Here is a 17322-nt window from a genome sequence, read left to right on the forward strand (position 1 = left end):
GTGCAAAGTCTGCTCTTTGAGGTGTATAGTTTGTTTACTCCATTTCTGAACTACTTTTAACCTGCGTATGTATGTTGGAAAAATTATATGCATTTCTTATAAAATGGTTAGAAAAAGTAAACAATAGTATTAGGCAGATAACAGTTACATTGAGCATATGACGTGCAAAGAATGCTGGTCCTGTCATGACTTCTTTAGCTTATTAAATATTTTCATAAGTCAGAAATGTCAAGTGGCATGAACACATTAAACAAGAAATAACATATTTTATAACAACATAGCATGTTTACTATAAAATGTTATGTTTATCCATGTTAATGTCTTGTCATTTTGTACAAGACCAAAACATGCTTTCATTCAAATCATTCATCATTCATTCATTCATCAATCATTCATGCATCATTCCAATACCCAAGAGGGGGCGACCCAGCGAACTCAATGACTTCAGGCCTGTTGCTCTAACATCCCATGTCATGAAGACACTGGAGCACCTTCTTCTACACCTTCTTAGACCCCAGATTCGACATTCAACAGACCCCTTGCAGTTCGCCTACAGGGAGAAAGTGGGAGTGGAGGATGCCATGCTATACCTCCTCCATCGTGCCCATTCTTATCTGGACAAGGGTGTTGTGCTGTAAGAGTCACGTTCTTTGATTTTTCCAGTGCCTTTAATACCATTCAGCTCCTCCAACTGAGAGACAAGCTGGTTAACATACAAGTGGATCCACACCTGGTCTCCTGGATTACTGACTACCTCACTGGTAGACGTCAGTGTGGATTTGTACTCTCATTAAATGACAAAAGACACCAAATTAGGAGTTGGTGGTAATTTACTTGTTATAATAAGCTTTTACAGTACTCAGACACACAGCGTTGTCCTCACGTTTCTAGCGTTGTCATTACCCCATTTCCAACGCATGCGCACCTCTCTCTTGCGTCCTCTCGTGGTGCGTTCAATGTCATTCTATTTCAGTGTTTTAAACATCACAGACATTACACTCAGTATGTCAGGCTGAAGGACTGTACATCAGAGACTAGAGACTGTGGTCAGCAGCACAGGAGCACCACAAGGGACTGTACTTTCCCCCTTTCTGTACACCTCAGACTTTCAGTACAACTCTGAGACATGCCACATGCAGAAGTTTTTGGATGACAGTGCCATTGTGGCTTGTGTAAGGGGGGAGGACAGGAGGAGGAGTACAAGACCCTGGTGAAGGACTTTGTGGAGTGGTGCCATGGGAGCAACCTGCTTCTGAACACTGCCAAGACCAAGAAGATGGTAGTGGACTTTTGCAGGGTTAGGCCACCCACACAGCCAATCTCTATTGAGGGGGTTGAAGTGGAGAGGGTAATGACCTACAGGTATCTCGGTCTGCAACTGGATGACAGGTTGGACTGGTCAGCCAACACAGACATCCTGTACAGGAAGGGTCAAAGCAGGCTCTACTTCCTGAGGAGGCTGAGGTCCTTTAACATCTGTAGGAAGCTCCTGCAGATGTTCTATTAAACCATGGTTGCCAGCTGTCTTTTTATGCTGTGGTGTGCTGGGGAGGAAGCATAAAAAGGAGAGACGAGATGCGACTGGTCAAGCTGGTCAGGCAAGCAGGGTCAGTGGTCGGTGCGGAAATGGACTCTGTGGTCAAGGTGGCTGAGACAAGAACAGTACACAAACTGCTCTCCATCATGGAGGATGATGGCCACCCACTGCACACCATCATCATGGACAGGAGGAGCATGTTTAGTGGCAGGTTGCTGTCACAGAGCTGCTCAACCGACAGATTCAGGAGATCCTTTGTCCCCAGAGCCATCAGGCTCTTCAACTCTTCCCAGGGGGGCCAGCAGAGAAGGGTGCAGAGAAAGGAGGACTGAATCTGAATCTCATGCTTATCTTGTGTTTTTCTATTCATCTGTACATATAGACAGCATGCTGCACATAGAGCACTTTCTGCATACCTCACTGTGCTTCTTGCACATCTGGACACTACACACTTATTCATTCAGTGTGGTCATTATATGCCGTTACCTGTAAATTCCTGTACAGTCATTATTGCACTGCATTTCTCATCTCAGGTTGTAGATATTATGACAGATTGTTGTATTTTTTCTATTTGTATATATGCCTGTAGATAGGATCTGTTACATTTATTCTTGTTATATGTCTACACCCTTATTACGGTTACTGTACAGTGTTGTGTGTCTGCTACTGGCTGCTAAATTTCCTTCAGAATCAATAAAGTATCTATCTATCTATTTTGACAACCAGAAAAATAATGAAAAGATAGGATTTCTAGGAAGTCTAAGAAAAAAAATCTAATCTAAAGACAGAAAGGTGTCAAAAAACTTTGAGCTATCTACAATAGCAACTTGTCCATTCTGAATCTTGCTTGCCTTCTGTGTTAATGACAATTTAAATCAGTATTTGCACTGATGAGAGAGGGACTGAATTTGTGTGCCACACAAGACATCTGAATGGGGTTACAGGCAAGATTTCTCTAGTTGGAAGCATAAGGCATGTACAGGAAAGTATGTTTGAAAAGTGCAGTCAGAGTCTGAACCAACCGCAGGGAGCAGAGGAATAAAAAACGGTGAAAAACAGAAGTCGGCCAAACACAATGCCCTTATTCACCAATAAAAAGTTTTTTTTTAAAATCTGTTATGAAGAAATCTCCTAAGAAAAGAAGACTGCCAGGTGAATTTGAGAAGACATTTCTTCTTAAGGAAACAAAATTTTTATTTAAGCATTTGGTAAGATACAAACCTTAACACATGCATGTGTATTATCTTGTTTTTTTCAAGATAGTTGTTGCTTAAGAACTGGCTCAGCAGGCAGACAGTTAACACATTGCTCCAATAATACCCAGAGTTAGGCTTTAAGTTGAAGAATTTAATAAAGTATGTCCTAAAAAACTGCAGCATAAAGTAAACCGTTCTCTGTACACTATGACACTAGTCTTATGGGGTTAGCTGAGGGAGATAAGCAGGCTGCCTACAATGCTTTCTACCCAAAGCTCAAAAAAATGTAAACTTTGCTTTTGCACCCCTGTAGAACCGGGCCCTTGTTATAGGTCAGCATTAGTTATATTAAACTGATTCTGCAGTTGCTATGATCATTTTAAAGACCTGAACAAGAATGTCCTGCCTATACATACATTTGTCTTCACGTTTGAATGTCCCTGGTCAAATTACATGTTTTGTTGATTCCCTAAGTGAAAACTAGTTAAAACATCCCCTACATGTTAACAAACTTAATTATGGCATTTGTCAGCAAGATTTAGTGTACATTTTTGCTGAGATTAACATATTTAAAAAAAAAAAGAAATGTGCACAGGACCCATAAGCAGTGCATTACATTTACCAGAAATGCATTTTTTGTAGAATGTGTACTTAATTTCACTTTAAAAATAATAAAAAAAAATCATGAGGGGATGCCCAAACTTTAGGTAGAATCAAAACTGGAAATGTACCAGAGATATGCAACACCCTGATCTAAAGAGATGGTGAATGTGTATTTGTATGTGTGCTTTTGTCTATATATACCTCCAGTCAAGTCCTCTTCCAGGAGCTGAATCTGCAGGTTCAAGATCTTCTCTTGTAGGCTACACAAGTTGTGCTTCATCTTTTCTCTCCGTGTGACCATATAGCACAGGTTTCTGACCTGAAGTGGACACACCACACACACAGACACACACACACACACATTATCCCTGTTATGTAAGAGACTAGTACAGTAGGGGACATACAAAAAAAATCATTTTCACATCTAGACCAATTCTTTTACTTCTCAGAGGGGAAAGGTGACATTTCACTAAGTATACTGCCCATGCGCCTACCTCTGTCTCTTGACATCTACATTGTGTGCTCCAAGGGAACTCACAAATATCCTTTGAATTTAACTTTTAGTTCTCATCATTCTCCACAGTCATTAGACTTCACAATCATAGTTTCATGTAATGGGGTGCACTGGGATGAGGCAAATAAATGCAGCAAGTAAAAGAAAGCAGTAAATCCATTCACTGAGATATTATGGAGCTATCAAAAAAAACTTGCGGCTCAACTAGTGTTAGCTACTAAGGAAAAAGCATTACAAGTAAAATAGCTAATCAGTCAGTTTGGCTTGTATTTTAATACAAGAAAAGACAAATTGTAAATCAAAAATATTTATATGACAATAGTAATATTAAAATTTCTTGTGATGACTCTACTAGTAAAGTAAGAAAACTTTACCCCCCCCCCCCCACCGGATGTTCATTCAATGTATAGCTATACAATATTTCATCACTTTAAACATAGCAGAACAAATTCTGTGGTATTTTCCTCATCATAGTAAACTTAGTTGTTGGATCCTGGCAGCTGTACTTTAAACACTGATATCTGAAGCTTGAATGACATGTATGTAATATATTCTCTACCTTGTATGTTGCAGTTTTTCAGTAAATTTCTTAGTAAATACTTCAACTTAAAGTCTAACTCTGAATGTTATTACTGTTTGCCTATCAGTTGTTTGCAGAACTTGGTTTTAAATAAAGGTTTGTGCTACAATATGTCATTGTGGTTTCCACCTTTTGTGACTGCAAACATAAGGGCATTTACTACAACCCCAATTCCAATGAAGTTGGACGTTGTGTAAAACATAAAAACAGAATATGATGATTTGCAAATCCTTTTCAACCTATATTCAATTGAATACACTACAAAGACGAGATATTTAATGTTCAAACGGATAAACTTTGTTTTTTTGCAAATATTCACTCATTTTTAATTTGATGCCTGCAACACGTTCCAAAGAAGTTGGGACAGGGGCAACAAAAGACTGGGAAAGTTGAAGAATGCTCAAAAAACATCTATTTGGAACATTCCACAGGTGAACAGGTTAATTGGAAACAGGTGAGTGTCATGACTGGGTATAAAGGGAGCCTCCCTGAAAGGCTCAGTCGTAAGGATGGGGCGAGGTTCACAACTTTGTGAACAACTGCGTGAGCAAATAGTCCAACAGTTTAAGAACAACGTTTCTCAAAGTGCAACTACAAGGAATTTAGGGATTTAATCATCTACAGTCCATAATATCATCACAAGATATAGAGAATCTGGAGAAATCTCTGCAAGTAAGCGGAAAGGCAGAAAATCAACACTGAATGCCTGTGACCTTTGATCCCTCAGGCGGCACTGCATTAAAAACCGACATCATTCTGTAACGGATATTACCACATGGGCTCAGGAACACTTCAGAAAACCACTGTCAGTGAACACAGTTCGTCGCTCCCAAGTGCAAGTTAAAATTCTGCCATGCAAAGCAAAAACCATATATCAACACCCAGAAATGCTGCTGGCTTCTCTGGGCCTGAGCTCATCTGAGATGGACTGGCGCAAAGTGGAAAAGTGTCCTGTGGTCTGACAAGTCCACATTTTGAAAATCATGGACGTCGTGTCCTCCGGGCCAAAGAGGAAAAGTACTGTCTGGATTGTTATCAGCGCAAAGTTCAAAAGCCAGCATCTCTGTTGGTATGGGGGTGTGTTAGTGCCCATGGCATCGTTAACTTGCACATCTGTGAAGGCACCATTGATGCTAAATGGTACATGCAGGTATTGGAGCAACATATGCTGCCATCCAAGCAATGTCTTTTTCGAGGACATCCTGCTTATTTCAGCAAGACAATGCCAAGCCACATTCTGCACGTGTTACAACAGCATGGTTTTGTAGTAAAAGAGTGCAGGTACTAGACTGGCCTGCCTGTCTCCCATTGAAAATGTGTGGCACATTGTTAAGCACAAAATACGACAACAGAGACCCCAGACTGTTGAGCAACTGAAGTTGTACATCAAGCAAGAATGGGAAAGAATTCCACCTACAAAGCTTCAACAATTAGTGTCCTCAGTCCCCAAACGCATATTGAGTGTTGTTAAAAGGAAAGGTGATGTAACACAGTGGTAAACATGCCCCTGTCCCAACTTCTTTGGAACGTGTTGCAGGCATCAAATTCAAAATGAGTGAATATTTGCAAAAAACAATACAGTTTATCCGTTTGAACATTAAATATCTTGTCTTTGTAGTGTATTCAGTTGAATATAGGTTGAAAAGGATTTGCAAATCATCGTATTCTGCTTTTATTTGTTTTACACAACATCCCAACTTCATTGCAATTGCGGTTGTAGAAATGTACTAAGAATCATCAGATGTGTTCCGAAAGAGCTCATTTAGCACATAAAATGCAAGCTAGACGAAGAGCAAACAATGTTAAATGTTATATCTACTGCTTCACAAAAATAAAAGCAATAGTGTTTCTATGCTTCCTTCTTTGGACTACACTGGTTAGAACCTCTGCCCAAAATAAGATACAGGTTCTACACTGCCTTTTGTCGGAGGATGATGTTCAGAGAATGCATAATGTTAGAAAGAAGATTAAATTTGCTTATCAAAACCCTAATTTGATATGACAATTAGATTTTTTTTTTTTTTTTAAATCAGTCTGCCCATGTAACAGATTGCCCATGCATAGCACTTATTCAGACCCTAACCTATTCATATAAGCTGATGTACTAAAGAGAAGATGGGTTCATGGACAATTTTGATGTGCTAATCAAAACACCCTCCTTAAGTGGTTCTAATAGCAACAAAGAAAGCATTAAGGAAGGCTGCTTGTCCTTAAAAACATCCATTGCCAATAAACAGAAAATGAAAGATTTTCAGGCTGTTATTCAACAGAAGACACACAACATTCAAAGCTCATTACTGTTTCATGCCAACTGACACGTTTAGGTAAATAGAACAAAAATAATGTAAACTCCAACACAAAGGCCGCCACTCAAAAATCATGAATTTTGGATAAAATCAGGATTCTGGCACTTTCCAGTCTTTTTCCCAGACGACTATGAAAAGTTAAAATGCTAAAAGGTAAAAACAAAAAGGTTGCAGACTCGTAACAAAAGTACCCAGTAAAATTCCAAGATGGAGTATTTTTGCTTTAAAGCAATTACTAAGGAAAGGTCAGTGAGGCAAATAATATTAAAGCTATGTCTTTAGGCTGAATTTCAGGTCATTTATTTACTTACTAATTTCTTTGGTATAGCGGTGAGAGAAAGATTATATGAAACTAGATGCAGAGACGTAAATAAATAAATAAATAAAAATCAGGGAGCTCCTTCTGTTCTGCCATGCAACACTAGGAGAGCAGATGTTAGGCAAATGAGTGTTAAGTGTCTTGGTATCTATGGATATAAGCATTAAGGTCAGAATTTTACATACACTATGCTTATTTTCTGACCTAACATGCCACTGAGAAATTTCACACTTCCTATAATCAAAATCAAATTATTTCTTTGAGATGATATTGTAAAAGTGTGTGTAGCAATCACAAGAAAGCGATCCACTCAATCACACACTGTAAGTCAATTAATGTTAATTAATTAACTTTAATTAATTAATAATAATAATAACAATAATAATGATTATGATAATAATAATAATAAACAGTAATTAACAGTAATAGAAGAGATTATGATTATTCATTTAAAATCAGATAAGACAAATACCAAGAAGAACTGTTTTAATTAAACACCAGGTAAAGAGATATGTTATCAAATGTGTCTAGAAGGTGTGCACTCAGGTTGATTGTTCAATAAAAAGTGGAATTTAATTCATTGGTTTAAAAGCATAATTACTGACGCCGCTCTATGTTTTCTGTATCTAACGGAGGGTATTTGCAGAAGGCATCTGCAGATCCAAGATTATGTGCCAGTATACAAACAGAGAGACATTGTGATGAAAGCAGGTCCTGGGTCATTAAGTGGTAGCAGAACCTTTTTTTTCTGAAAGATTAAGTTTAAGAAATGAAAGAATAGTTGTCGAATATTTTGTGATGCATTACCTCAACTCACTCTGTGTGTTTTCAAGGCAGCCAAGGCCTATGCATAGCCTAATTTACTGACTCTACTCTGTCTGTGAACTCACCCAGTACTGCATGGACAGCATGTAAGAAGCAGAGAGACCATGTTGCAAACAACCCAGAAAACTGTTCTGATAAATTCATATCCCATCTCTGGGAAAGCTTGGACATTTAGTAAAATGCAATAAAAACAAGAGTCTGTGATTTGTTAATTCTCTTAAACCTTTATTTATCTGACAATACTACCAAGAAAAGATTTCCAATGTGATTCCAATTAGTAAATATATACAAATTAGAATTTGATGCCTGCAACACACTTAGAAAAGCTGGGACAGAGGCACGTTTACCGCTGTTACCTTTCACCTTTGTAGTTACTTCACTTTTACTTCATCTGCTCAACAGTCTGTGGTCGTCATTGTCTGATTCTCCTCTTCCTGATGCACCATATATTTTCAATAAGAGACCAATCTGGACGGCAGGCAGGCCAGTCATACACATGCATTGTGTCTACGAAGCCACAATGGTGTAGCACGTGCAGAATGAAGCCCGACATTGTCTTACGTGAAGTAATCATGAGCTAAAATTCCAATAACCGCCTTCACATCAATGGTGCCTTCACACATATTCAGGTCACCCATACTGTGGTTACTGATGCACCTCCATAACAAGACAGATGTCGGCTTTTGTGCTTTGGCACAGAGAACTCGACGTCCGTTTTTACCAAACAAAGCTGAAATGTGTAATCAACTGACCATAGCACACATTTTCAGCGTCTTTTGGACCACCTGATGAGTTCCTCATCTATGGGGCCCATAGAACTCAACAGGTTTCCATATCTTTTTGTGTATGGTAGGTGATGAAAGAAAAATGTTCTTTTTGAACTGTTTGGCAATTCTCTTACAAAGTTTGGCACAAAGTGGTGAGTCACAATCCATCTTTTGTACCAAATCATGATATTCTCAGATGTTAGCAACTCACCTGTCTGTCAACTGTGCAACTTGAAGATTCTATACTTTTTCACTCTTTTATCACCCTGTCCCAGTTTGTCTGAGTGTATTGCAAGCATCAAATTCAAAGTTTGTTTATATTCACAAAATACAATCAAGCTGGTCAGCCAAAACATCAAAACTCATTTCTTCATATGTTTGTCAGTAAAATTAAAAGTTCAAGAGAATTTACAAATCACAGGTTCTTGGTTTTATTGCACTTTGCAGAATGTCACATCTTTTCCAGAAATGGGGTTTGTAGTTATCTAGGGAAGCCATGAAAAGAGGGTGGAAAGAAAACAGAGAAAGACTGGCGTGGGGGAAAGGTTATGTGCTGCCAAGATTAGCTAATGTTGCCTGTCTAATGTATGTCACATACAGATGTTTGTTGGCACACATTTTCTTTTTCCATCTTTAATAATAATAATAATAATAATAATAATAATAATAATAACAGCAACAACAACAACAACAACAACAACAACAACATTAAATACAGTCAACTTTACATATCTTTTCTGCCTTTTAATAGTAACAGAAAAAATTAAAGTTGAGTTTGAGTCTTTTATCATTCTATAATCAGCCATTATGCTGTTAAATCAGGATCAGGAAATATCAAAGGACAGCTCATAGACAGAACACAGTTAGATTCAGGTTCCACTCAACATCACTCCAACAACAGTCATTTGACTTGCCCCTCTCTGACATAATTCTTATTATCTTGTATATATTAATATGTACATTTTATTTAATGCAATTGTTCTTGTGAAGCCTTACGAGCCTCTGTAATCCGTGGTGCTTACATAGTTGACTGCAACATGCCAGAAAACATAAGATACACTCCTTAAAAGGTGGATGACCGATTAAGAGAACCCCTCACCACCACATCTTTTTAAACTGCGGCTAGCACAAGTTCACTGCACAGCTCAACACACTTGGGGGGAGAAAACTAAAAGACAGTTCTTTACATTGGCTAACTGACACCCATATTGTCTAGAATCAAGCTGAATGATGGATGAGAGGGATCAAAGCCAAGTGCTCTCTTGGACTCCTTACCACAGATGGCCATGGCATCAATGAAGATCGAACTTGAGATTAACAACTGTGCCACTTGAAGCCCGATTTTTTTTTTCTTTCAGTTTCAGAAAAACATTGATATTTTTGCAAACCTTTTAAATGTGTAACTCTTCGCTCCTACAACTTCTGTACTACAGCAGAAAGGGCAGACTGTGTATCTACATCCATATTGGCATTTCACACCGACATTCAAAATGAACAATCACCCAATGTTTTGCATGTGTGTACAATGTGTGTACAGTGCCAACAAAGCCACATAAGATAAAACACCAGCTAGCAAACACACGATTGCACCTCAGTTACTTGATACCTACTGTTTCACACAAAGGTCAAGAATAACTTAAAACAGGATAGCAGGACTGTTTCATTGTCCAGTGACTAGGCCTGTATTTCACTCCAAAAGGCTTAGTGGTGTCTAGGATGCAACTGCTCGCTGCTAACATAGAAGCTTTGATAGCCAGAGCCAGTAGTGAAGTGACATTCTGTAAACTGATTTTAGCATGCAGTTTACAACAGAAATTCAGTGAACTTCTATGGGCAGAGTGCCTGAAGCTGAAACTTGCAGAAACATAACAAAACATTAAGTCCAGACAGAGATTTTACGCCTGTGAAATTGGAATCCATTAAACAGACAAACATATTAGATCAAACTAACAAAATTAGTGGCAAAATCAACTATTTGGCACATTGTTGAGAGGCAGGAATGCACTGGTGAATTTAGTAATAGCAAATTTACACAACTTAAGTAAAATTACTGAAAAGACCAACGGTACTTATCATGATGCAGGCACAGATAATCAAATACTATGTAAACAGAAAAATATCCCATCATGCAGGCTTCACCACCGAATGTCTGTCAAGCCTTAACAAAAGAAGGGCCAGGGTGCAGTTTGTGAAAAGGTACACCAAGACTCTACATGCTCCAAATCATATTTGGACTGATAGTCAAGGTAGTGTAATGGCTTGGGAACTTCCTCACTTTTCTTTACGCTTGACATGACTGGAGTCAGGAGCAGGATGAACTGTGAAGTGCACAGAATCTCAGAATCAACCAAATTTGTCTCACTGGACCTGGACAGTAACTGAACTTGCAGCAGTTTTTTTTCAAAATTGCATCCTTTGTACTGAATACAAAGGAACCCCCATAAAAAAGGATGTACTTAACGCAACACAGACATAAATAACTTTAAACTGAAGCTAAAATGCTTTGCCTCGAGTCCAAACGACTGCACTGCAGATTTCTTTTTATTTATTTATTTATATTTAAAATGGTTCAAAAGGAGCCATTTCAATCTCTGCACTAATATTTGCTAGCTTTTAAAATGTCATTTAATAAATATTGATAAATTAACTTGGACATGGTTCTGTAGGCATGACAAGCGTATGTCGTGGCTCAACATTTAGTTAAACACTATTTTTTCTAAATGCAAATTATAAAGGCCAAAGTCAAAAAAGACAAAGGCCAAAAAACATAACTGAACGGCAGTACATTAAAAACTGGCATTTCTGTGACGGATTTTTCAATTAAGCTTGTGCCTTATATCAGCTTTATCAGCACTTTTTATATTTTTAAGACTTTTACATTTTTAGCAATTTACTGTACGCTAACAAGTTTAGACTGACAGATTTTTCATCGATTTTGAGATAAGGTGATTAGTTAGACAATGTAGCCCTAAAACAAATTAGAATTATATGGCTACATTTGTGCATTGTGCCTCATTTTAAAAATGGTCAAAATAGATAGATTTTATTTTGGAATGAACTCACAGCGAAATTACCTGAGGTTTAAAGATTTGCTTAGTTCAACAAGACAACGCTAAGCTACATTCTACACATTACAACAGCACTGCAGTCTAACCAGAGTGTGCGTGTATTAGATGGGCCTGCCTGCAGGTCAAACCTGTCTGCCCTTGTTAATGTGTGGTGCTTTATGAAACACAAAACAGGACAATGAAATCCACATATGGGTGCACAACTGACTTCTAAAAGTAAAAAATTCTGCTTTCAAACCTGAATCAACTGGTGTCTTCAGTCCCCAAATAATTACTTAGTGTTGTTAGAAGGAAAGGTGATATGACACAGTGGCACATGCTTATGTCCCAACTTTTTTGCAACATGTTGCAGGTGTCAAATATGGAAGAAGTGTTAAAAAAAAGGTAAAATATCAAATAAATTTTTGTATCTTTTCTATTTAGTACTTGTCAAACATACCTTACTAATCACTGTTCTCTTCTTTTATTAACATTTCATATATTGTCACAACTTTTTTAGAATTGAGCTTTGTGTATTATAGTAAAGGAGTTAACAGAGCTACAGATACAAAGAGGTTTTAGAGCCTGTCAACCCAACCAGACTCACCCTCTCCAGATCCTGTCTCAGGTGAGTAAAGAGCTTTAGACGGCGATATAGCACATCTTGCTCCTGTTGAGCCAGGTTGTCCACCTCATCTCTCTTCAGAGTCACAAGTGGACGGTTAAAGTTAGCCCTGCGACGGAGCTTCCAGAACTGGTAGAGGAAATCCACGTGAGCATCTGGCAGGCCAAGGTTCTCAGCAACATCCTTGGGATCCACCAGGTGGTAAAATTCATCTTCCAGTTCCTGCAGCTTCTGTTTGCGCTGGCTGGCCTTTTCTATTTCTGTTTGATTCCGGTCTACTTGTTCACTCTTTGACTGTCCCACATTTGTGTGTCTTGATTCAAACTTCTCTACATTGCTGCTGTTTGGGTGCGAGACACTGCTATGCTCCAAGCAGTAGGACTTGAAGTGCACCTCATCATTTTCTGCGAGGATGGTACGCATCTCCAGGCCATGGTCAAAGGCGCAGGTCACATGGAAGGCAACAATGCAGGAAGGCATGGAGCACTGAATAAAGCAACAAGTAATAGAGGAAAAACACCAATGACCATTTCTCCTATAGAAAACTACTTAAACATACAAACTCACAAAGCACTTTATTAGGAACATCATCTCGTATTTATGTTCCTTGTCCATTTCATCAGCTCCACATAGGAGCACTTTGTAGTTCTAAAATGACTAATTCTAGTCCATCTACTTCTCTGCAGTGTATCATTATTAGTACTTCAGTGACACTGAAGTTATATTATATATATATATATATTATATATATATATATATATATATATATATATATATACATACCTGTATGCATGTGCCTGTATGTTCTTGGCACAGGCTACAGGACAGGGCCCAGCGACTGGCAGGAATGTGTGACACCTTGGTGATAGGCTCCATCTTCTCAGGGCAGCCAATACTTACCTGCATCAAAGTAATGAAAACACAATACATATAAAAAACAGCATTGTACTCAACACTCAATTAACTCTTCATCCCAAGGCAACAACATTCAAAAGCAAATTAGATATAGTAGACTCATTCTATAGTAAAGGAACTTCTCTCTACATCTGGGGCATTACTACTAAAAGTGAATAATAAACAAGATGAAATCATTCTAAATCAAGTGATAATTGGACGACATGTTTACCAAGTGTGATTCCCAGGTAAATGCTCATTATAATAAGTACACCTCATGAAAACCTTAAACATATTTGTAGATACAAATATCAGACATTATTTTACACAGTACTGACATAAGGGTGATATAATTTCAAAGGCGACACCTAGAATGAACATTTTTGTAATACCTTAAATGACTGAAATGAACAGCAATGTAATTTTCTTAAGTGTAAAATGTAAGCACACCCATGCATATATCACTAATTCATGTGTGTTAAACTGAATTAGGTGCACCTGATCAGGTGCTAATAATCAGAACATGGTTAGAGAATATCTGGGAGGAATTTGTTTTATTTAAACCTCAGATATCTGGTCTATTTTTTTTTTTGGTCTCACGCCTAAATGAAATGAGCTCTCTGAGGCCTGTAGAAAGAAAGTTGCAGATGCCTATGAGTCTGGGAAGGGGTTTAAGAATATATGCAAAACACTGGAAATCAATCATTCCACTGTCTGGAGCATCATAAATGGAGAAGATTGGAAACCACTGCCAATGTCCAGGCCAGCCTGTCCCAGCAAATTTAACCAAAGAGCAGACTGTAAGATCCTAAAACAAGTCTTTAAGAACATAAAAATTTCATTACATGGTCTGCAAGTAGCTCTTGCCACAGTGGTGTGCATGCATCCACCACTGGAACAAGACTGCACAACTTTAGCTATATGGACGGTGCATCAGGAGGAAGCCTCTGCTGTCTAAAAAAGAACATTGGGGCAAGACTAAAATTTGCTATTGAATATACAGACAAGGACCTGGACTTCTGAAACAGTGTGCTATGGACATGGTCAAAGATTGAATTTTTTGGCCACAGTACCACGTTTGATGAAAACCAAAAACAGAAGAGCGCAATACCAACAACTAAGCATGGTGGTGGAAAATGTTCTGGGGTTGCTTGCTTCCTCAAGGCCAGTCAACTCACAATCATTGAATTTAATTGAACTGAATTCTGCACCATCGGTCACTGTGTTTGCACACTCTGAAATTAGACCTCTGCATTTAACCCATCCGTGCAGTGAAACACCCACATACATGCACACTAGTGAACACACACACTGTTCAGGGCAGTGAGTAGCCCTATCCATGGCACCCGGGGAACAATTGGGGGTTAGGTGCCTTGCTCAAGGGCACTTCAGTCATGGACTGTCAGCCGAGGGGATCAAACTGCCAACCTTCCGGTCACAGGGCTGGTTCCAAAAGACGAGGTCCCACCAAGATAGAAACGACTCTGAAATCTCTTCTATGCCAGAGAGGAGAATCATCTGTAAAAATTGAAGCTGAAGAAGTGGACCTTCCAACAGAATAATGATTCCAAATTTACAAGTAAATCTACCAAGGAATAGCTCGAAAGGAAGAAATTGCGGGTTTTGCAATGGCCTAGTCAAAGCCCATATCTGAATCCCACTGAAATGCTGTGAGGGGAATTAAACAGCCTGAATATGCAAAAAAAAAAAAAAAACCTCAAACATTGCACATTTGAAAGAATTCTGCATGGTGGAATTGGCAAAAATTTCTCCCAGTGGATGTCTGAAAGTGGGAGACACAAAACACATTCACTGAGTTGTTTCTGACATAAGGGGTGGTACCAGTTACTGAAGCCAGAGGTGTACTTACTATTTCAACTGACAAAAATAATATTTCGGTTAATGGCTTTTAGATTGCAAGGTCAAAGTTTTTGTTCTATTACATAAAATTCATCTATACATACTGTTCAACTGAAGATCAAATACTAATTTCCACATATGTCATATTACTGTAGGAAGTGCATGAACCTATTCCAAGCACACTTTGGTTAAATTTGTTCATCCACCACAAGCTATACAGCTTTATAATTTCATTTTTCTGTAGCGTGCCCATACATCGTTTTGTTTTCCCTTTGCAGTATTTTATGCGTTATTGCATTACTATTTTAGCAATGGTAATCTTTTCAGTTTTTTTTGGATAGCCTCTACTTTCTCCCTCCTCTTTTATTATTGAGGTGTTTTCCCTCAAATGATGTGTGTTTAAACTTTGACTTACCCCTTTCCCCCATTCTGACTGCATTTAAAATTCTGCAGACCTGAGATTTATTTTATCTTAATAGCGTGACAACTTATATATATAAATAACGAGTGGAGAAACATGATGTGCAAATGCTTCCAGACAGGCATACTACATAATACAATTCATTACTTAACAGCTTACTATGGTAGTATGTATACAAACTCTTGATGAAGACTTTATGACATTAAAAGAGGGAATTATGGGGTAATGGATGGCAGGGGGTTTTGTCCAACTACAGACCAACTATATATATATATATATATATATATATATATATATATATATATATGTAGTTGGTCTGTAGTTGGACAAAAGCACTTCATTGATATTAAATTACTTTGGAATATAAAGAATTTGTCCCTCACACAATCTATAAGCAAATCCGAGCACACAATATCTGACAGTTCTGGAACACGAAAGTTTGACAAAAACGACTTTACCTCAGGGATCCATAAGGCACAGCTGACGTGGACCCATTTCGTTCCACTGCGGGTGGGCTTCAGAGCTCCTCCTCTCTTGGGACACAGCAGACATTTCGGCTGCACCCCAAGTGCACATGTCCGACACAACCAGTTCCCCTGAGGCACCTTTAAGATGCCATAGCATGCCTTTTAGAAGAAAATGAAACAAGTTTTACTACATAGTCAACAACAAGAACAGTTAAAGCGCTGTTCCTAATTTTGAAAACCTTTTTTTAACCTTGCTAATTAATGTTGCTCAATACATCATGGCATGGAAAGAAAATGCATTATGATTTCCAATTTGCACTGACTATGTTTAAATAAAAAATATTTATATATTGTTCAACTGAAGTGTTTCATATTTGTAATCCTTTGTTATGGGTGCTAGATGGAGTTAATTTTCCATACCTGGTGTACACAGATGTTGCACTTGTCGCAGAAAACCATCTCATTGCCATCCTCACCTTCAGGTGAATGGCACACATCACAAACTACATCCTCATCATACTCAATTCCCAAGCCTTCCTCTGCCTCAATGGCTTCCTGCATGTTCTCTTCACACTGGCTTTCCAACTCCACCAGAACTTGCTCCATGGTCAGTTCGTCCAATTCTGGCAGTGCTGCCACATATTAAGATATGTTAATGCACTGGCAAAATAATGAATTTAATGGCTGCTAAAATTGGTGCCTTAATACTAGTATACATACTTTCTTACATTTTCAGCTTAACAAGCTTTAAACACAAATGTAATATGAAAACAGTTAGCTACCTAATTCAGGTTAAAAGCCACTGAGTGAACGTTACTATTTACATAACGGTGAATTCAATCAGCTATGATGTACATGTGGGTGCAAGAGTTTAGACCAAAGTGAAAGGGTTCTCAGAAGAAGCACAGGCAACTTGAACACAGCTTTTTAAAACTTGTACTGGCAAAACGAGTGAACACATGAACATGATTTTTTATAGCTAAATAGAACCTAGGCATGTTCTGACACCACATTAAAACCTCCCCGACCAAGAGCAGCACTAAAACCACCAGACAAATTCTCTGAAATGTACAGGAGTCCACTGTCATCTCTTTAAGGGCTCTGGGCCCAAGGGGGTATCTGGCATCCCTTATAGCCTTAGCCTCTGGGTCACAGTTCACAGTTCTCCTGAGTGCTGGGCCTTGATGGGATTCCAATGCTGCTCAGGGACGTTATCAGTGCTCTGGAGCCTGGAGCCTGGGGGGGTGGCTGGCCGGTGTGGATTGGGTAGCCTAGAGGACTAAGGGTGCCTACACACTAGACACCACAAGGACTGGCCAGCAGACACATAAGCATGCAGATTGTCCATCTGGAAAGCATGT

At 38.6% G+C, this 17322-nt stretch overlaps 1 protein-coding gene across 4 annotated transcripts in view; it reads right to left on the reverse strand.

The window, feature by feature from the left end:
• Positions 1-17322, reverse strand: part of jade2 (jade family PHD finger 2) — a 107463-nt gene that overhangs the window by 31075 nt on the left and 59066 nt on the right. For all 4 annotated transcript variants that reach the window (XM_017705311.2, XM_017705312.2, XM_017705310.2 and 1 more), the window contains exons 6-10: positions 16382-16593; positions 15953-16120; positions 13103-13219; positions 12302-12805; positions 3538-3655 (exon numbers count right to left, since the gene is read on the reverse strand). In XM_017705311.2, the coding sequence (XP_017560800.2) occupies positions 3538-3655; positions 12302-12805; positions 13103-13219; positions 15953-16120; positions 16382-16593 (1119 nt within the window). The remainder of the gene's footprint in view (positions 1-3537; positions 3656-12301; positions 12806-13102; positions 13220-15952; positions 16121-16381; positions 16594-17322) is intronic.

Source organism: Pygocentrus nattereri, chromosome 16 (assembly GCF_015220715.1).
Source record: "Pygocentrus nattereri isolate fPygNat1 chromosome 16, fPygNat1.pri, whole genome shotgun sequence".
Lineage (NCBI taxonomy): Eukaryota > Metazoa > Chordata > Actinopteri > Characiformes > Serrasalmidae > Pygocentrus > Pygocentrus nattereri.